This window comes from Carassius carassius, chromosome 44, assembly GCF_963082965.1.
Source record: "Carassius carassius chromosome 44, fCarCar2.1, whole genome shotgun sequence".
NCBI classification, from domain to species: domain Eukaryota; kingdom Metazoa; phylum Chordata; class Actinopteri; order Cypriniformes; family Cyprinidae; genus Carassius; species Carassius carassius.
In genome coordinates this window covers 5,606,500-5,629,305 of record NC_081798.1, presented here as the reverse complement: position 1 = coordinate 5,629,305, position 22,806 = coordinate 5,606,500, and the positions used below count along the sequence as shown (strand labels likewise).

Genomic DNA, 22,806 nt, shown 5'->3' with positions numbered 1-22,806 from the left:
ATTGAACGTGTCTGAATCTTGCCCAACTTGTAAAATAGAAACATTGACCATTACAACGCCCTCCTAAACCAGTGAATGTCATCCACTTTCTGCAATTCCAGTGGTGTCATATGGATTTCTGTTTTATAAAGTCATCAAATAATCATTAATACTCATAATCAGCTTTCTTAACTGAACACCAAATTAGCCAATGATATCATATTTGTGAACTGCATTTAAATAAAGCTGCCTTTAGTTTTGGTCAAAATACAGTAAAAACAGTAATATTGTGAAATATGGTGAAACTTAAAATAACTCTTTTTTTATTGTAATGCATTTTAAAATGTTATTTATTCCTGTGATGGCGAAGCTGTCATCATTCATGTCTTCAGTGTCACATGATCTCTCAGAAATCATTCTTATGAGATGATTTTTATTGTTGTCTCTAATGTATTTTTTTTATAAATAAAAAGTCACTTTTAATCAATTTAATGCGTCCTTGCTGAAAAATAGTATTTACTGGTATGTCTTCTTTCACAAAAAAAAAAAAAATAATAATAATAAAATGTAATAAAAATTATAAAATATAATAATAATAATAATAATATAAAAAATAAATCAATTAATAAGTAATAAAAAAGAATTCATTTTCTCCTTATTTTAATCTAGACATTTTTACAGAATTAAAGAGATTTGAGAAAAGTACAGCTGTACAGCTTTTTGTACATCTTTTAGCGTAACCTGACCTGTAAACTTTAAATTTAATCTTACTTTCATATGCTGTTTGTTTATATTTCCCTGTGCACTTTTGTATGAGTATGACACAAGTGTTTTGAAATCCAGTATATGACAATATGTTCCAACACTTTTCTGCTGCCTGTCCACAGTGGTTTGCTTTGATGCTAAAATCAACTTCGACGACAATGCGGAGTTCAGACAGAAAGCTGTGTTCGCCATGGACGATACCGCGGAGAGCGACCCCTTGGAGACCGAAGCAGCCAGATATGATCTCAAGTACATCGGACTGGATGGAAACATAGCCTGTTTTGGTTTGTTTTAATCTTTCATATACTAAAATACCATGAACTTCTACATGAAATAATGTACAACATACCAAATGAACTTGAGATTTCAAAGCTTTCAAAAACCTGTTCAAGCTCGTCTCTCAAGGGATATTTCAAATCCAGCTTTAGAAATGCTCTTCTTAGTAGTTTCCGACATGTTTATTTTAGTCTTGAGAACAGGATTTTGTGTTAGCAAACGGGCACAGATCCAGTCATCATCTCCATTAGCTCTCTAACAGCTCCATAAGGGACCTGCCTGAACCAATAGGCTCTAATTAGCAGGAATCTTCCGGAAAAACGACTCAACCAAGATGATTGTTAGTCTACACATTTAAGTGGTCCCTCATTATAAATCACGGCTCTCACAGCGGAGCGCCAAGAAAGAAGCGTGTAGACAAGACGAGTGCAGAAGTGACTCTAACTGACCTTGTCGTGTAGACACAGACACACTTGCGCACAATTTACTTGCCGTTAGTTTACACCTTAAAAGCTTTGTAAACCGGCAAAGCGACAGCTGTTCAGCTGAATTTCACTTTATTGAATTGAGTGTCAGAGCCTGTGCCAACACGTTAGCTCAGCGCTGAAGAACAGAATAAGAGAGCGAGCTGGGATGTGCAGGAAATGGCTGAATCAGTTGGCTGCCTTACAGCTCAAAGCACGACGAGATGGGACTCACCAGGCCGGCTAACACAGATACTACAACCACTCTTGACACCCTGTATACTTTTAGTCAAACACAATTTGCTTTCCTTGAAAAGCAGTGGGCAGCAGATTTAGAGCTGAGCTGTGTTTTCATTTGGGGTGGGATGTGAAATTACTTTTTTTATTTGCTTTTGTCTGTGCTTTTCTTGTAAATGTGCTGTACTGATGAGGCTATTGTTTGTATATAACCATGTATATATTGTAATTCCTAATTTGGAACCAACTTAAAGGCATCAGTTTGGAAAATCGTGCAGCTATTTACTCGCATTACAAACTTTTTTCCTTCCATGGAGCACAAGAAATTAATTTTAAAAAGTTATTAAGAAATTCTGGCCGTTACATTGAATATTTTCTAATTATATTGCGTATTAATATAGTGAATATTCTTTTCAATATAATTAAGGTAATTTAGGGCTGGGGCTGTGAAATGCTAAAAGTGTCATAACAGTCCATTCAGTAGTTTTGAATGAAGAGCAGATTGAAATTTAAGCTGTGACAGAGTGAGTTAGCAATGTCTGATTATAAACCAATCTTTTGAGATTCTTTTAATAAACCAGTTTATCCATTTTTTATCCAATGATTCTTATACAAATCTCACTTATCTGATTAACGATTTCAATTTAGTAACTTAGTGATTTTTTTTTTTAGTTATAAGTGAATAAAAACTTTAATAATTTCCTCTGTTAAACTGGCAAACTTGTCAAATAGCTTCAGAAGGCTTGGCATATAGTTGTATAAATATAGTTGTATTTTTTATGATATATTTTACACTTTTATTCATGGACTTGTGTCATTTTTGAATCCTGGAGGTTCCTGTCCCTATACATTTTAATTTCATACTATTAAGCAACTGGCACATTATTAAAGGATTAGTTCACTTCTGGAATAAAAATGTCCTGATAATTATGTACATAACTGAAACTGCATTGCTTGAAACTACACTTTGGACCGTCAACCCGTTGGGTCCCACTGAAGTCCACTGGGATGTTTTCCTCAAAAACCTTAATTTATTTTCGACTTAAGAAAAACATGAACATCTTGGATGACATGGTGGTGAGTAAATTATCAGGAAATTTTAATTCTGTAAGTGACCTTATCCTTTAACACATTTCTCCTTTTGCCTTTCATAGAAGATAGAAAGTCGTACAGGTTTGGAATGACATGAGGGTCAGTAAATAATGACACAATGATAATTTTTAGCTGAGCTAATATTTTAATGTCCAAAATATGGTCTGTATCCACAGTTAACGGTGCTGGCCTTGCTATGGCAACATGTGATATTATTGACTTGCATGGTGGAAAGCCTGCTAACTTCTTGGACCTGGGTGGAGGTGTAAAAGAGAACCAGGTGTATGCAGCCTTCAAGCTTCTCACTGCCGATCCCAAGGTAGGAATGATTTTGTTCATCCGAACCAAAATGTAAATACCCAAAATAAGTTTACTTCAACCATAAAAGATTAATATAAAAGTGTTTTGAGAGTATGATAAGAAATAAAAGTTAAAGTTGCTCTCCTTTAACTTCATTACAATTCTCAATTTATTATTACTTTTCTGCTCTTTGAAGTTTCCTCTGTGAGATTTTGTTGAGTCCTTAGGCACCACAAAGGACTGTGGGCTTGCGGCCGAACCCAGTTTTTTTTTTACCATCATTACCAGCTTGTGCTCTGGTCAATATCTTCGCTACAGTCACACTTTTCTGCTCTGTGATTGTAAACACACCAAGACACACACACACACACACACACACACACACACACACACACACACCTCATAACTCATCTTTTCACCAATTCTTTTCTCCCCCAGACACACACTTGCTGTCCTCCTGTTGATTACTCGCTCTGGAGCACAAGATCCTTTTTCTTGCAGCTTTTACGAGCCGAGGAGTTGTTTCTCAGATAATGATCATTTTCCGAAGCAGACTAGAATTCTTGGCACGTTGCTGATAATTTGCTTGTATTTGTTGTAAGCACACGTCAGTATGCACCTGATTTGGTTTCAGCTCAGTGTGTTTGTATTCAGGATGCACACTGACATCTTCATAACAGAACTCGGTTTATAATAATGTGAAACAGAATTCATCTAGTATCATGTTCATTGTGTGTCAGAAAACAGGAGTTCTGGGATTTAATAGCCCACCTTGCTTTTCGAGTAGCAGCAACACTAATCACATGCAGAAAGTGATTTCATCTAAAGATTGAATCACTTCATATTCATATTGTTCTCAGATGAAAGACACACATTTGTTTTTCTATGAATTTATCAGCAAAGGAAAACAGTGAAGAAAACCACAAAATGCAATGGGCAACATTCATTGTTGCCAAACAACACAAAAATATGCATTTATGCTACATTATTTTGCTCACTGAATCATACTTGATTAGATGGAGGCGGAAAGATTGTGTTGAATATTTTCAAAGTGTATACAGCTGAAGTGTATAGTTCCAGTCTCCTGTCTCTCCAGCCCTCCTGTCATCAGTGGGGTACATGAAATTTTCTAAGGTCTATTGGGGTAGAGTGGTGGCCCTCCCCTGCAGTCACACAGTTCCCATTCTGGAGCCTCTGTGTACAGCGATTTGCATTTCACAGAAGCGTTCACAGCCACCCAGGCTCTCTGGAAGGAATATTAATGGGAATGTTAATTATTGGATCCTCTGGCAAGATGAAATACGCAGTTGCCTTCTATCTTCCATCGGAAATGTTTGATTTGTTTGTTTTGGGAATCTTTTCCCTTGCCTCCTTCAAATAATTCTCATTAATTTACCAACTGATTAGTGGTCGGAATCAGCCCATCCACACGTGTCAGAAAAAAATTACCTGGAAAACTAATAATTAAAATGGTCCTAAAACTGACACCTGAGGTACACCACTCTTCTAGTATAGAAATGTATGTAAGTAATGTTCTGAGATTCAGTTCAAATTAAGATTAGCTGACAGCAATGTGCCGGGGAATCGACCGGGGAATCTTTTCCATGATGTTGATTACCTCCAAAAATATTTTTGACTTTAAGCAAAATTACACTTTCAATGAAAGCAAACAAATACACTGTTTATAGCCACTAGACTTAAATATTATACATGTTAACATGAGACGAACAGAATAACATACTTACCTGTGTAAAGTTGTTGCTAACTTTAAACTAAAATCTTTTCCAAAATGTTTGTGCATGGATACCAAGAAGAGAGGTTATGTAACTTCCTTGTTGAAGTACATCAAGTAACTTGAAGATATTATGTTGGTGATGAATAACTAGTCCGTCCAACTCCAGAGTGTTCCTTTGGTACTAATGATCTAGTTAAAAAAAATGATTTAAAAAAAAAAAATTTAAATTACAGGTCAAAAATACACATTTTGTGAGAAAGAAATTAACGTTAGTAATTTAACACAAATGTGGGCTTTTTTTCCCTTTAAACCCTCCAGTTGTTCCAATTCTCAGTTTTGAACCAAGGGTTGGGTGAAATTGTCTAAATAATTGACATTGTGTGAAATAATGCTGTCAAGCTAAGCTTTTTTTTAAAATTTTTTTTATTTTTTATTCTGGACATTTTTTTACATGTTGTACAGTTGAGGACTTTGAAACTGAAGCATGGAGAGTTCAAGATGATGAACTGCCAGACTGTGTAACCCTTTCTTTAGAGTCTGCAGGGAAGCAAATGCTTTGTATATATGCACTCCTTTGATATACAAAATTTATTTTATTCTTACTCACCAAAGCTACCTTTACTGACAACTCAAAGGAGAGGCACTCTTGAACTGTCTCCCACTCTCACTTTCTTAGTTTCTCTGCTTTTTTTCCCTCGGACATTAGGCATTTGCTCCCCGAGACTTTTCCCTCCCATTCCAACCCTATTAAAATAGTTTCTCTTTTTATATTTATAATAGTTAGGTTGATAGATGAAGGCAGTACCATAGAATTACGTGGAGAGTGGACACATTTTGTAACACCTGGATTACATACAGTAAGTCTCCGTCAGTAGGCATTGTTCAAGTTCTTTATTTATGACACAGAAATGTGGAAAAAGAGCAATGGAGACTTCTTTACTCTTGAACTTAGTCAACACACACCACACACGGCACATTGCAAAGTTTTATCACGGAACATGAATAAAACATTACACATTTGCCATGGTTTTAGAAAAAGCCAAAAGCACCTGCTAGTCGAATCCAAATGGCAACGGCTAAACAACGCCATTATCCCACCCCCTCCCTTCAAAGTTAGATATGGGAGACATGGATGGATAGATGTTTTTGCTCGTGGCTATTTGGTCCCTATGCAGTGTAGTTTGGAGTGGGAGTGAATTAGGGCTGTGGCACGTCAGACGGGCTCCCAGGCACTGGGTGTTTGATGAAGGTGCTTGGCTGGGTAATTGTGACCGGTGGGGATTTCACCTGCCCTGGGTAGAGAAGGCTGCAGCACCGGGTTGTATGATGTATATTTGAGGTTAACTAGGAGCCAGCGCTGGAGCTTGATACTATTTGCTGGCTGCTGCAAGGTAAATCTGAAACAAATGTTGTTGTGTCAGTTCTTTTGGTAGTACTGCTGTGAACATGAATGTTTGAGGTCCTGTACAGCACAATAATGTGTTATCTTGGAGATGCAACTCACTCATTCTGTCTTGGAGATGACACATGTTTGCTCAGGGCATCATGGGATTGAATATGCCTCTCTTACACTGAAATGGGGCTGGTGCTTGACCAGGGAATCTGCCAGTCTCTCTCAGAACTAGCCCGTTTTGAAAGCCAAACAATGATGTAACTGATTGCATGGTGTCCACAATTTTATTTTTATTTTATTTTTTTATTATTTGAAACTTGGAACATATGTCACCATAGTGTTGCAAGTACAATACTAAAAAAATGGTTAATTGAAGTTTGAAAGTATAGTAAACTTAACATTTAGTTTTAAAATAGATTTCTTTTTTCAATTTGATAATTATGATGTGTTTAAATCATAACTCATTTTAAATAAAATGAAATAAATAATTGTATTTCAGACCAACAGGGGAAATAAATGGGAATTATGAGATTTATGAACGTACATATTTTATACAGTATTATAAAAAAAAATAGTTATTGTATTTTATGATATTTAAAAATAAATACAAATCTGAATAAAATTAAAATTTGAATGCAATTAATATATTTTATATACTACCATTCAAAATATGTTTGTAATGTTTTTGAAATAAGGTCCAGATTTACTAACAGCTTGCACCAGTGCAAACCGTGTTTTGGCGTTAAATCAGTACTGTCAGGATTTACTAAAGACACGCAGTGAAGAATTAGCGCTAAAAAACGTGTGGACAATTATTTTTGCACCTGACCATATTGAATATGCATTTGTAGGAGTCTCACTTTCAAAATTTATTCAAAATCGTAAAATAGATCATTTAATCTAAAGAAATCTGTAATTTCAGTCCGTGTTCTGTTTCCACAATCACTCATATCTTATCCAGCATCTTCAGCAGATGAGCTGCAAAATCCTGTTGGCTCGTAGTGTCCTGCTTCACGGCGAGAGTCTCTCGCAGGAGCATGGGGAGAGCATGCTAGTGAATAAAGCGGGATGGAAAGATGCGGTAGGGTAATGAAAAAGTGAAAGAGAGGTTAACACCGAAGGATGAGAAGCCCTCTTTCTGCTCTCCTCATTGTCTGTGCCACTGTCTGCTCAACATTAAGCACGACTCTGGCCTTTATATACGAGTACAAACACACAAATATACTCTCGCTCCCACCTCGCACATACTCCATCATTTTTATCCTTTAGGGCTTCCATGCCCCTGTCATCTCCTTTGTGCTGGTGATGTTAGTGTATAATGATCAATCGTCCCTTCTCGGCTGTCTCCGGCCTGAGGGAATCACATTTTCCATTTGTACCAAACACAGGCAATAAGAGCCAGCCCAATCTCCCAGCCCCAACATGGCCACCTCCGTAATGGAGCTCATTTCCCCTGCGTCTGGCTGTCTGGCCCCGGCCCGTGCTCGACGGAGCCCTGCTTCACCAGATTCTCGGCCCCTGCACTCAGTCCATTAATGCTGACTGATAGAACGATGTCTCGCTGGCAGGAGACACATTTATTTTATGTTCGGGCTGCTGAAGCTCAAGAAACAGTGAAGAATACATAAGCAAACTATAACTAATCTTTCCACATGGGCTGAATTCGCATGGTGTCCACAGTCCTGCATCATTTTGATCCCTGAACGGGAACACGTAGGTTATGTTTTCTGTTATGTAATTACTCGCTAGTAATCATTCCACCTGGTTAGGTAGTCGCGCAAAACAAGTTAGCTTCCTAAGCGGTCGGGAGTTTTTCGATTTTGTCAACACTTGTTTCAACACTTTCTTTCCCACCCATGAGTATGATGGATGATGCTTTACAAAAACCAATAAAACTAAGCATTGTTCTTTCTGATGTGCTAGCAAGCTAGCAGCAAAGAAGCTGCTTTCAGTATTACCTTGCGTGCATGAGGTCTCTGGAATATGCTTGTTTTGTTTTGAAACTGTTCTTCACGTAAGGTGTTTCTCAAAAAAAAGGGGTTTGAGAGCTTATGCAAATTCTGGATAGAAAAATGTGCTCAGAAATGCAAATCCTGCATTTATTTTCTTTCAGTATGAGGGAACATCTATTGGATTTTCAGTAAGATCTCTTGGAGGTAGTCAAAGAGTTTTTATATTTTAGTCCAGGTCATTAATTAATCTTCACAGCAGAAGTTTTAGCAGATTTAGAGGGGGTGCAAACTGCAAAATGACTCATGACTCTTTAATTAGTCGTTTTATCTCTGGGGCCTATTTGCACTGCAATGGTCCGAGTCTTAGGGCTGAAGATTAAAGTGTTTATTGTGAAAAAGTAACGTGGTGAGATCGCAACCTTCCTGTTGTGTCGACCTTATGCTATATTGAACCAGTGATGAGATGAAAATAAACTATAATTCGAGTCATTGGCCAATTACAACCATAAATGTGAATATGACCTTCTATTGATGACACAATAAATAGCACTTTGTAATGTTAAATTTAAACCTGTATCATTTCTGTGCCACAAGCAGAACTAATGAATGGTTTCAAACATAGTTTCAAACACTCCCACAGGTAGTCCCACTCCAAACTGTCGTTGGTTGAGCCATTTTGTAATTCCATTTGGTACTTTTAGTGGCACAGAATGTATACTGTTCACTTTAAAGTTTGTTGGAGCACATTTAAAAAGACTGTTCGTCTGCAGATGGTTTTTAATGGGAGCTATAAATGTTCTCATTGCCCAGTAGTGCCCTGTGAAGTGGACAGTACAGGATATTTGACCATATTAAGTGTATATGTTCAGTCTGAAGGGCATTGCGAACAACATAGGGAACAACTGTACATCAGTGTATATATACAAAAAGGAACTGAGCTTTCTAGCATGTACATTTTGCTTATTACACTAAAAATATATTCTATTTAATATATTTTAAAATGTTAATTATTTCTATAATGACAAAACTGAATTTTCTACAGCCATTACTCCAGTCTTCAGTGTTACATGATCCTTCAGAAATCATTCTAATATACTGATTTGCTGCTCAAGAAACGTTTAACATTTGAAAACTGTTTGGCTTCTTAACATTTTCTGTGGAAACCTTGATACAATTTTTCAGAATTCTTTGATGAATAGAAAGTTCAAAAGAACATTTATATGCATTTATTAGGAATATAAAACTTTTGTAACATTATAAATGACTTTGCTTTCAGACTTTTGTCCATTTTAATTCATCCTCACTGAATAAAATTATTAATACCTTAAAAAAAGAAAGAAAAGTGTGACGGTCAAACTTTTGAATTTTAGCGTATATCTATTCTATTTTATTCTATTCTATTCTACTCTATTGTATTCTATTCTTATCCGAGAACACCGAGACAAAGGTAGGAGGAAAGTGGAATCAGTATATAATGAAAAGGAAGCAATCAAGCAAAGTCTACAATCTTCTTTAATCTCATTTATGAACATATGATGATAAAAATCACCATCAACCCCCACTGAAACGTCCATGTTCATGTACAAACACGTCATCCAATGAGCATTGATCTCTTTTAGATCCCTGAATGCCTAAATTTAAGCAAAGAATGATATCTGTGCTGTATAGTCAGTGTTTTTCTGCATAAATGTCAGCTTTTGATATTACTTTTTTAAACTGGGCCTGTGATCTTTTTCCGAGAAACCTCATGGAGGACTATACATCTAATTAATATGAGAGCTTCAATTTCATTGACTAATGCAAGACCTCAGTAGAAGAGGCACTCAACAGATGCTTTTGATTATTTGCTTACAATGTGCCATCTAGTTTTTTTGTTAGTCAGAAAGGTTGTTGTGTGCCTCAATCTAGTCTTTTACTTTGATCTGTTCAACGGTTCAGCAGACTTGTTGGTCGAGCTTAAATGATGTGTGCATAGGACCATGTGCAAGAAGATGCTCATTGAAATTTACAATTGGTTGTTTGGCTATTTTGGCCTCTTCCCAGAAGAGATACAATATGATTGGGTGAAAAATGGATCAGGAGTTGATCTCAAGTTTGAATCATCTGCACTGGAGTCAAAAAATTGTGGCCTAATAAATGATCTCCTTGTCATATTCCTTTGCTGAAATGTTAATTAATACTCTTCAGAAACACACACACAGACAACTTTACAGGCGTCCACACACTCTCGCTCCATGCATGAGAGCTTGTCATAACATTGAGCATATATACAGTGTTTGATAGGCAGGCAGGGATGTGAAAGGCAAATAAGATGTACTGTCCATTTAAGCAATGAAAAAAGACCATTCGACCAATCACTGAGCTGTTTTCAGAGACAAGGATGAGTTTATATATAGATTTATAGATGTTTGAATGTCAGAAAGTACAGGTACACTGGTATATGCAGTATATGATCTATGTTATAGATATTTTTTTAATGTGTTTAAAACAGTGTATTTCTTATATTAGTTTTGGTATGGAGAATTTTGAAACTTGACTGAAATTGGCAGCGATTACCAACACTTTTGGTAGCGTTTCAACTCTACTTTCATCTATAAAGACACTTGTGGGATCTGTCCCAGACTCAAATTATCTGTGTAATAAGCTTTTGAAATAATGAATGATACTAGCTTTATCTTGCTCGACCATCCCTGTGAAATTTTCATTTGATAACCTTACTATGACTCCGTCTTTTACCATAGGTTACATTTTATTCATTAAGCGTTTTATATCCTTGTCTAATTTGGTTTCGGTATTGATTGCAGTGTATGAAGTTTTTCCTTTGGGCCTCTTTATTTTTCCCTTTCGACACAAATCTCGGCCAGATAAGGTCTGTTGTTGTATTCCTAAGTGCACTGCTGTCCAATACAAATGCTAAATCTGATCTGGTCGCATACATTTTACTTCGCACTCTCCTGTGCAATGTTGATCCGATATTTCCCTGCTATCTCCTCCAAATTATTCCTGCGATCATTACAATCGTGGCTCTAAGGAGGCCTGCATTGCCTGAGCTCGTCGTTATCTGTCCCTGTCTCTCTCTCTTTCTCTCTGCTAAGTTTGCGTTTTAAAGCACTGTATCGATGAGCAACCCGAAACTCTTCTCAATATTAATTAGCTCCTCTTTCCTTTATCTTTACTTCATTTATCAATTGCTGTCTGATAATGGTGTGCCAGAACCCGAGAGAGCATAGCGAAGAAGATAAAGAGGTTGTGAGGGGGAAAAAAATGGTAAGAAAGGATTTAGTTATGGCGAAGATGGGTTTCATGAATGATGAAACATTCTAGTATTGTTTAGTCATTTCCACATTATCACATATTGGTGTTCAAGTGTGCAAATTACTTAAAATGTAACCAAAAGGCATGATGAACCAGATGTGAGAACCAGGATTGATAAAGCACAGCCGAATTACATTTGCAAAAATTCCTCAACTGATCATTTTATATCAGTAACATGATTTATTTCATTGTTGGGGTGCTTAGTAATGTTTATGGAACATGTCACCAAATTATGTACTGTTGTGGAATTGAACTAGTCTGTTTTTCCCATGATTTCATCTCTTCTTGAAGTACTTTTCAGGGAGACTACTTTTTTTAGAAATGAAAGGTGTTTACCTATTTTTATCTACAAATTTATGCGACTCCTAAAAAGATATGAATTTCATTCTATCATATAATGAAACATCAAACTAAGTGGCATTTACTTCTCATTTATTTCAGAAAATATCACAATAGCTTACATTTCAAGCAAATAAATAAATTAATCAAAATTGTTTAGGCTTACTTATAAATATTTTTCACAAAATGTTATTGCTTAGTTTGATATTTTATCTAAATGATTGATAAGCCTAAGATTTTTCTGTAAAATGTTTTTGAAAGAAGTCTTATGCTTTAGACTAAAACATATTATTACAAAATATTAATAACCCCCTTTTTTCAGGATTCTTTGAATACAAAGTTCAAGAGATCAGCATTTAAAAAATATTTTTGTAAAAACTTACTTTACTGTCACTTTTAATCAGTGTAATATATCCATGCTAAACATGTATGTATGCATGCATGTATGTGTATATATATATATATATATATATACAGTATATATATATATATATATATATATATATATATATATATATATATATATATATATATATATATATATATATATTCTCCTTCATAAATTTGTAAATCATTCCATTCCACTGTTTTGAAACTATTTAAACATTTACATTTCTCTACCTTATTTTTCTCTTACTGTACATCATTGAATTGCAGATTTTTCTGAAGGTAATGTTTCATATAGTGCTAGATCATAATGAAGAATCATCTGGTTCTCATCTCTTCAGAGTTCTTTATCATGTATGCATCATGATAATTTGATAATTAGTCCGGAGTGTTTCATAACAGAAATAAAAACCGTTGTGTTCTGAGTCATTCTACTATTAATAGTAAATCAAATATAAGATGGAATGAAATATAATTACAAATACCTAAGAGAGGTACAAGATGTTCATCTAATGATGTTAGACATTTTCCTTTATCTCATGTCCGTCACACACAAGGCGATGTTGACGGGGTGCTCAGCTGTAGGGGGCCTTGTTGGGCTTTCGGGTGCTTGTCGCTGTTCTTTTTCGGTGTCAAAGGACTGATGAAGGCCTGATGAAGCAGATGAGGCCTCGCCTGGAGCTCCTCCAGAAACACACACACCCAATCACTCACACAGTGCCGAGGACAGATGGCGATACCACAGCAATACACACTCACAAATACACATCTGTAACAATGGAAACATAAATTCTCATCCGCACATCTCTTAAAATTGTGCATCTCCATTACTTCCTTAACCAAGAGGGCGACATGAATTACAGGAAGCACGCGTAGTCTTCAAAATGTCCGTATTACCGCTGAGACCAAGAAACCATCTGTCCTCTGGTTTCTTAAATGACTTTGAAATTACGTTGTGAGAATGGTCACAAATTCAGTTACGTTCATTACATGCTGTTTTCCACTTCGTTTAAAAAGATTGCTGTAGCATTTAAGCTCAGCGTGCCATCCACAAAAACATTCCCGCTGGGGGCGTCGCAGCTTTTTCCCTTCTTCTCTTGAACATTCATTTTGAAAGGGATTGAATTGTCCTGAGTGCCCCCTGCCTCTGATGAGTTGTCCCATTGATCTATCCGCAGGGACACTATCCGTTCATGTTTGACTTGGGCCCGGCAATTGTATTTGACACAATCATGAAAGAAGTGGCATTTCAATCGCGCCAAATTGGGACAGACGAACCTACACCCCGCCTACCAATCTTTGGAATGTACGCTTTGCATATTTATTTATATTTCCAGACATGGATTTTCACCCGGCATGAACCTCACCACTGTCCTTCTTCAGAAAGTAGGGGTTGATTGAAAACTCTCTTGTCTGCTGTTCTTCATCTGGAGAAGATCGATAAAGGAGCCGAGATAGGAGCCACACTAATTGAGTCGTTCTTTTACTGTTATTGCGTAGAGAACCGTTTTGTCATGTCACCGGTTGTCCCAGATACAACGGTACTCTCTCTTTTTTTCATCCTCTCTCCCTTTCTATCTCTGAGCCTTTCTCATCTTCCGCTCTCCCTCACAGGGACCAAGGGGAGTTAAGTCCATAATGAAGTGAGTGTCAAAGCCCAGCACTTCTCGCTCCCACCAGCAAAATGTGGACCAATTTTTTATAATTTTTTCAGAAACATGATAACATTAATAATTGAAAACCATGCATGTGTAGTGAGCTTGAAGTTTAATATTTTCTGGACAAAGTTCCTCTCCAGATGTTCCAGAAGGGATGGTCATATTTTGACTCCAAAGCGCTGTTGGTGGGGAAGGTAAAAAAAACTTTTCTTCTCCAGCTTTTCTATTTTCTTGTCTACTCCTGTCTTGCATTAACAATCAATCTGATATTGTAACAACCATATTTACATGAAATAGTTCAGCAAAAATGGAAATTCTGTCATCATTTACTCATGTCATTCACATATATGCTATGCATATCACTGGCGAGCGTAGACTTCTTTAACTGGGAAGGCTGAGAGCAACAGCTCAGTTTTCCACTTGGACGAGCGATTCATGAATACATCTATTTGGATATTAAACTTCTAATTTTGGTTTCCCAAGCAACATAATGTTACAGTTTAAAGGACAGTGTAAACAAATCATTTTATAAATCATTTGTAGACTGGAAATGACAAATGTATAGTTTTGTTTTTAATTATTTTACTTCTAAAGATTTATTTGGTCACGTCTCTAATCCTCTATGGCCTTTTATTGAATTTTACTGTGTTAAAACTCAATTCACTGTCATAATTCAATTATGTGACATTTTCTCCCCCTTTAAATGTCTCTCGATTAGTAACTCCAGTCTGTCTCATGCCTCATAAAGAAGCTTCAGCTTTATGAATGTGTCGCATACTGAGGGTTGCCTGACCTTCAGCGATGCCTGCATTACATTCTCACCATGAATATTTACACCTTTTAGTAATTAGGTAAAAATGCATTTATATAAATTTAGCATTACATTCAATGTCCTTCTATTGTCAGAAGTGTCATGGCATTTCAGATTCCCTCAATTCTTTTGAGCCAAGTCAGTTTTTATTATAACCTCGTGTAATTTATTTACATTTCACAATGCAGTCTGGTTTTGCTGTTTATGTTCCATGAGCTCTGTGTAGATTGTATCCGTGCATTTGAAAAGCAAATGTATTGTCATCGTTACCATAACAGCAAGAAGATTGTGAGTCCTGTAAAAAAAAAAAAAAAAAAAAGTCTAAAGTCTGCTGACTAAAGACGTCAGACAACTCAACATCGCACCACAGTGCGTAATTGGCATGTTTGCCTTGCTAACATATCTAAAAATATGCTAAGCACGCTTTCTTATTATGTTCCCAACTTAACTTAAAAAACCTGCAATATTTGAGAGAGAGTCTGGAGCAGAATTTGGTGGGAGAAAGTCATTTTCGTGTGCACACAGGATATTTTTGAATCCACTTATGAAGGTAGTTTACTTGACAATTATTGTTCTGGTTAATGGATTATTTAACATCTGCACCATCTCTTTTAATGGGATAGAAATACATTTGATTGCATTCAGTCTAATAATTTTCTGAATGAGGTGTTTTCATTCTGAGGGAGCTGTCAGTCGGATTATTAGGCTGCATGTGAACATAGCTACTGATTCCTACTAATAAGTGAATTATATACTCTCAGACTGAGGAGTGCATTGATTGGTTTTTCATTCTGCTCATTAGCGTGGATTGTGTCCAATCGTTCCCTACCAGCATAACAATAATAATGGACAGAGTGTGGATCCTGGGGTGCGTAAAGATGAGATCCAATTTGTCCAATTTTTATTCCACCAGCTAGCATTGCACCTCCGTCATTATATGAACACCTACGGTTGACAATTTGGAGCATGACTATTTAGTTGGCGAATATTACCTCAGTTGTTAAATGGAACATTAGCATCGGTTTAGCTCCCTGTTGATTGAGTTCAGTGCAAGGCTAACAATGCAACACAACGTATGGAGGTAGACAGTCTCTTTCTTTATCTCTGTCATTACTCTAATCATAATGAGTTTGGCACTATAAAGACTTTATTATGACTGTTTTTAACTGGAAACAGTAACTCCCTAGTGAAAAAGCAATATACTAAAATGTATTTGAAATTTATTTAAATTATACTACAAAGTATACTACAAATACCTTTATTTATTTAGCATATGTACTTAATAAAAATACCCTGCAATTGTACTTTTAGTATACTAAATTAATACTAAATAAATTTTGTACTTAATCCACTTTAATTGTGCGGAAGTAGTACTAAAGTCCAACTAAAGACAGGTGCATCTCAGTAAATTACAATGTCAAGGAAAAGTTCATTTATTGCAGTAATTCAACTTAAATTGTGAAGCTTGTGTATCAAATAAATTCAGTGCACACAGACTGAAGTAGTTTGTTTTTTGTTCTTTTAATTGTGATGATTTTGGCTCACATTTAACAAAAACCCACCAATTCATTAGGTCAAAAAATTAGACTACTTCATAAGACCAATAAAAAAATGTTTTAGTGAATTTTTGAAACTGTGGAAAGTATGTTAACTTACTGTACTTTTACTCAATACTAGGTAGGGGCTCCTTTCGCTTTAATTACTGCCTCAATTCCTGCATTAACTTTGGACTTGGTAAAACACAATGGACCAACACTAGCAGACGTCACGGCACCCCAATCATCACTGACTTCAGAAACTTCACACTGGACTTCAAGCAGCTTGGATTCTGTACCTCTCGAGTCTTCCTCCAGACTCCAGACCCTGATTTCCGAAGGAAATGTGAAATTTACTTTTATCTGAAAAGAGGACTTTGGACCACTGAGCAACAGTCCAGTTCTTTTTCTCATTAGCCCAGGTAAGATGCTTCTATCGTTGTTTCTGTTTCCGAAGTGGTTTGGTAGCCCTTTTTCTGAAGACGTCTGAGCAATGTGACTCCTGATGCACTGACTCCAGTTTCAGTCCTCTGCTTGTGAAGCTCTCTCAAGTGTTTGAATCAGCTTTGCTTGACAGGGTTTTCAAGCTTTTGGTCATCCCTGTTGCTTGTGCACCTTTTCCTATCCAATTTCTTCCTTCCAGTCAACTTTGCATTTAATATGCTTTGATACAGCACTATGTGTAATATAAATATAAATATGTAGTAAAATATAAATATTCTAATATTTTGTGACACTGGATTTTTGACTTTCATGAGCTGTAAGCTCTAATCTTAAAAAAAACCTTTTGAAATGTTTTACTTCACAATCTAGAATTTATGAAAGTTTAACTTTTTAAAAATAAGTTACAGAAAAAAAATTTTTTTTCACGATATTCAAAAACTTTTTTTAGATGCACCTGTGTGTGTGTGTGTGTGTGTGTGTGTGTGTGTGTGTGTGTGTGTGTGTGTGTGCGTGTGCATGTGCGTGTGTACCGTATTTTTCGGACTATAAGTCGCACCTGAGTATAAGTCACATCAGTCCAAAAATACGCCATGGCGAGGAAAAAAACGTATATAAGTCGCACCAGACTATAAGTCACATTTATTTAGAACCAAGAACCAAGAGAAAACATTACCGTCTACAGCCGCGAGAGGGTGCTCTGTGCTGCTCAGTGTAGGCTACGGGAGCACTGAACAGCATCTCTGGCAGCATAGAGCGCTCTGGCGGCTGTAGGCGGTAATGTTTTCTCTTGGTGCATTTCTCCTGGTTCATGTCAAATTAATTTTGATAAGTCGCACCTGACTATAAGTCGCAGGACCAGCCAAACTATGAAAAAAAGTGTGACTTATAGTCCGGAAAATACGGTGTGTGTGTATATATATATATATACACACACACACACACACGTTATAAACTAATGATAATTTGACACCATAATAATGTTATACTCTATTATTATCATCATAATACTCTATTTTGTAAAAGCTTATTTTGCAAACTCTTGTGCAGAAAATATAGAGCATTTATAGAGCATTTTCCCTATATTCATGCTGAATTCAGTTTGCTGTGTTCAGCACATTCTGTTCGGTTTAGTCATTTACACTGATTATGGTCTTAGATCAATTAATAAAGGCAATGTCATCCAACACCCTCCAGTTGCATCATTAGCATGTCCAGTCCATCCTTGAAAATCACCTCCCACTGCTCATCCACTCCTACCATCTTACAGCATGAACACTTGCGGTTTATTGCTTGTTCAGAATCAATGAACCAGATGTTTGCATTCCTTGTTGCCAGTAACCTCGAAGCCCTCAGCATGAGGGTTACATTGATGAATAAGTTCAGAAGATCTCTCTCATTGCTGACAGCTCTACAGTCAAAGGCATTACGGTGCTTTCAGTTGTGCTTTATGAAGCAGACAGTTGACTGAAGTTCTGCAATCCTCCATTACTGATACAACTTCAGATTTACTCTAATGGCCCATAACTGTGCACTAGCCATAAGGGCTAGCTCATGTCACAGGCTGTGTGTGCATTCTCAAGCAACTACTGTGTGTTTAAAATGAACCCAAGTAAGCCTGATATCTGAATGACCTCCAAAAAAGCTTTCCATTGCCAGTTACGGCTCACTAAAGTTTGCAATATGCCTTAAAGTTAGATGCGAGTCATGCACTGCAGTGAGATGTAAATTTTGCCTCAGTAATGTAATAGTCAGCTAGTTGTTTTATTTGTGAGTCCAAAGAGGCAGAGAATATTTGAGAATGGAAAGCATAGAGTTCTAATCTATTCAGATACATGCTATCCTATCAAAACCCACAACACATTATCTAGTATCACATATGCATAATAATAATAAAAAATCTATTGCCTACTGCAGTGGTTTTCATCAGGTTTTACTCCATGACTCAAGCTTTACACTGGTCATCACAAATTGTGTTCCATGTTTTACAGATTGGACATGTCATAGAACCTGTTAATGTTGAAATCTTATATATCCATATACGACTAATATTTTATATGCACCATAATTTCTCGTCTCTAAATTGTTTCTCAAGCAAACCAAACTAACCATGTAAGTTGTCAAACCAGTGAATCACAAATCGAAACAAATTAAAGTCATCTTGTCTCTAAAGCTTTTTACTCATGCAAATATGTTAGAAATGATGCATCACAATACAAAAGCCAACTTGTTTCCGATGCACTCTTTTTTGTTTTTACTTTTTTTTTCTTTTTTTTTCACATGGATTACTTTGTGCCCGTTCCTGTATTCAGATATTCAAAAAGGTGACATTTGTTAAAATAGTTGTGCTTTGTGTGTCTTTACGCCTCTAGCTTGTGCACAATCGTCTTTCTGTTCAGTTTAAGCACTTTTACTTCTCTGCCAGTATCTGCTTCGAGACATGCCAGAGTTTTTTTGTTGTTGTTTTTGTTGTTGTTTACATCAATAAATTATAATCTTCCAAGTCTCCTTCACTTAGCATCATCATCTCGTTCTAGAACTTGATTTGCCTGTAGGCTGATACTTTTTGCTACAGTTTCTGTACTTATTATTATTAGTATGGGGCTGTGTGGCGACCCTGGTCCTAAAGTGACTCCTTGAAGTGAGGGCCTGGGCCTGTGCCATAATTTAACCTAATGATGTATGATAAAACTGATGCAACCAGACAGACCTGTCACCCTCACCCAAGTCTCCTCAATCCTTGCGTCAAATCATATTTTGCGTCACTGTAAATATCTGCACTGAGTTTTGCAACCATATTAATTGAATTTGGTGTGGTTTTATATGCGTTTGAGTACTTTTAGCTTACTGCTATCCCACTCTCTCTCTCTCTCTCTCTCTCTCTCTCTCTCTCTCTCTCTCTCTCTCTCTCTCTCTGATATGATGAAGCATGCTGAGAGGTGTTCACTGAGATTACTGTCAGCGTAATTTGGCTTGCAGGGGCTTGGTTTGAAATCAAGCTTGTGCCTGATCAGCACACCTCTTTTGCCTTGTAATGGAAAGATGATGAGAATCATATTAAATGTTTCTTTCATTACGTGGCTGCTGAAGCAGACAGTCTCTCATAGCTCAGGTCAAGCTCTCACTCTCTGTCTGTCTAGACTCCCACACTGGCCTGTTTCCATCTCAACAGAGATGATTTCCAGTGAAACAAAACCATGTGCTGGACATTAACCCCAATTGTTGTAGTTCAGCAGCTCCTATGTTAAAAAAAATCAACATGAGAAAGCATTCAAAACCCATGTTTCTTCTATATTCTGACTGAAACTGAATATTTAATCAATGTATTAAAGTGGGGCTTGATTTTGTCTATTGAGAATTGATTGGATTGTGAAAAGTGGGCGTTCCATAATAGGTTATTACCATAATGTGTCATTTTTTTGACTGAAACCGCATATTTATTGAGATCTGATGCCGGGTGAGACTTGAATTGTGAAAATTGGGCTTTCCACAATAGAACCATGGTGTACAACACCTAAAATAAGGCTAACTTAGACCTTTGAGGCTTTCCGATAAGGATATGTAAGCGGAAGTTCAAGTTTACCCTCTAGAGCAATTTGACATCTTATAATTATAATGCTGCTTTCTCGCAACCAACATTATTTGCTATTACTGGTATAAACTTCGTCGCATACTGTATAACATTAACAGCATTAAATTACTGCATTATCTTTTGGCGAAATGTTTGAGACTTCCCTGTTCTCATATCACAGCGTGTGCAGGCAATAAGGAAAGTAATTTTAGTGGTAAGTTATTACATTTCGATGAAAGATTAGGATTTTATAAATAATATGCTCTGATGTATTTTGCACAATAAGACCAGAATGTGCATGCAGTGTTTATTTATTTTTTTATTTTTCTTTCAAATCAAAAGTGGGAACACATTCAAGCTGCTATGAGGATTCCGTTATGATATCATACATTTCTAGTTGTTGTTGTTTTGCATTCACATTTTGTGTAGATGATGAATGTTTTGGCCAGTACCCAGTAGTGTACCTACTTCTTGGTTTTCTCACAAAGCTCAAGGATGGTTTGCAGTTAAGTAATACAACGTTCAAAACTTTGTTTGGCACTATTGCACAGTAACCAGCCAGCAAAAATTTCAATCTGAAAATATCTTCTGTCTCTAGAATTGCAAATACTTTGTTGACAGCAGGGATTTCCAATCCTCAGAGAGGCAAGTGGCAATGTTCTGCAGTTGTTATGTTTGGAGGTGTAGGAGTTTTACAGTCTGATGAAGAAAAATAGAAACTGAATGTGCCCCATGGCATCTGTTACGTCTGTTTAAGGAGGCTCTACAGTTTTAGAAACGAGCAGCACCTCACGCATACACTGGTGTTAAAACAGTGCAGACCCCTCAACATCAGCACTCTGGGATTCTTAAGAGGGTCGTAACATCCATGTATTCGGTATTCAACATTTTGGTTGAGAAATTAATCAAACCCTTCTTGCATTTGTTCAATGGATTCTTACATCCTTAACTTTTTGCGAATGGAAATTACTTTTTTTATCTTCCCCCTGAATTCTGCTACATTTTATGTGATTTTCTCTTTTCTTGGAGACTGAATCAGTTGATTGAACCTTTCACATTTCCTATTTTTCGCCACTTCTGTCAGGAGCTGTCTGTGCTCCAGCTCCTGTGTTTGGAAGTACAGAAGTGATTACATTGTCCATCAGCAGCTAGGATGTCCGCATCAGCCGGCCGGATTGATGTTTGACAGAATAATTAGAAAACTGTCCACTCCCGTAATCACTGAAGCTCATCTTTTAGGAAGGCTTTCAAAGGCCTGCATCAGAGGATGATAGGAAGGTTACCTGTTGTTTGTGTGTAAGTGTGTGGGTAATACTGACAAGGAAAATCTTTTTTTTCAACTGGATGAGAGTGAACGTGAATTCTGGTCTTTTTTAAAGCAATCCGGGCCTTTTTGGTAATGCTTCTGGGCAGCGATTCCCAATCACACAAGTTCAGCTATTGTTCACTTGAATTAAGAAAGACAGAAACCTCCAAACGGTTTGCTCAGTCTGTGTTTCAGTCGCATTCAGTGAGATCCAAAAGTTAAACTATTGAAAACCTTTTTTGCTGAAATATCACTATGATGCGTGCAAGATAACTTTAATGAGGTTATGTGATCAGTATGAACATTAATATATAATGAGTCAAGTAACGTAAACAAGAATCAAACTATCAAAATGCACACGGACTGATGTATTACTAATCAGAAATATAAAACAGAAAGGCAAACTTACCGGGAAAATCCAGCCATGCATCTCCATGTCAAGCCCCTCTGAATAAAGCGCAGGTCCAACCATGCATTCGCACTGTCCTGTTAGATTAAACTTTTCTCAATATTTCTAGATTTATGTGCAATGACTATAAAACATGTAAATATTAATAAGAGTTACTCTTCTCATGCAGTTCTTTAATTACATGCATTACATGTGTACATTTCACTTAGAAAATTGTTGCTCTCCTTGATTTTTAATTTTAAAAGTAGAATTTATGATGGTTAATTTAACATATTTTCCAACACCACAAAGTTTTTTTTTTTCAGTGTATGTAAAAGTACAATGAGCCTGTGCTGCTTCTGCTCCACTTTACAAACTGCACACAGACTGCATGTGCAGTGCAAAAAGAATATGTGTGAAACAGGCATTATGTTCAATGTTTATACAGAGGTTATTATAGGGTTTGAGTTAGTCATTCACCTGTTTCTGCAAAAACCAACTATAGAGAACTTCACAAAGCCAACATCCATGAAAGAACTTGAATGACTAAAATTTATTCACAGACACCAGCACTGCTGTGCAGAAGGAAGTTGTGGTTTATCTCCTTTTACAGTCTCTGCTGAAAACTATATCTGTGTCCTTCTTATTGTTTATTTTTTATTCTTGCAGTCTCATTAACCAGCCTTAGTTACATGAGCAGTGGACCCCACCAGTGGAGAGGGTGTCCTCCATGCTTGACTTTAATGGCTGTTTGACAGGGGATTGTGCTCAGTGTTTAAACCTTAGTGACTCATGGAACCTGAGCTAGCTGATTTGATCCCTTTAATACCTGAGCAAAGCTGCAATGGCTAATTGATGGGCT

At 36.6% G+C, this 22,806-nt stretch overlaps 1 protein-coding gene across 1 annotated transcript in view; it reads left to right on the top strand.

Moving 5' to 3' along the window:
• LOC132126181 (succinate--CoA ligase [GDP-forming] subunit beta, mitochondrial-like) overlaps positions 1-22,806 on the top strand; it is a 97,642-nt gene that overhangs the window by 53,279 nt on the left and 21,557 nt on the right. Inside the window, exons 8-9 of the mRNA XM_059537310.1 lie at positions 867-1,028; positions 2,990-3,132. Of these exons, the coding sequence (XP_059393293.1) occupies positions 867-1,028; positions 2,990-3,132 (305 nt within the window). The remainder of the gene's footprint in view (positions 1-866; positions 1,029-2,989; positions 3,133-22,806) is intronic.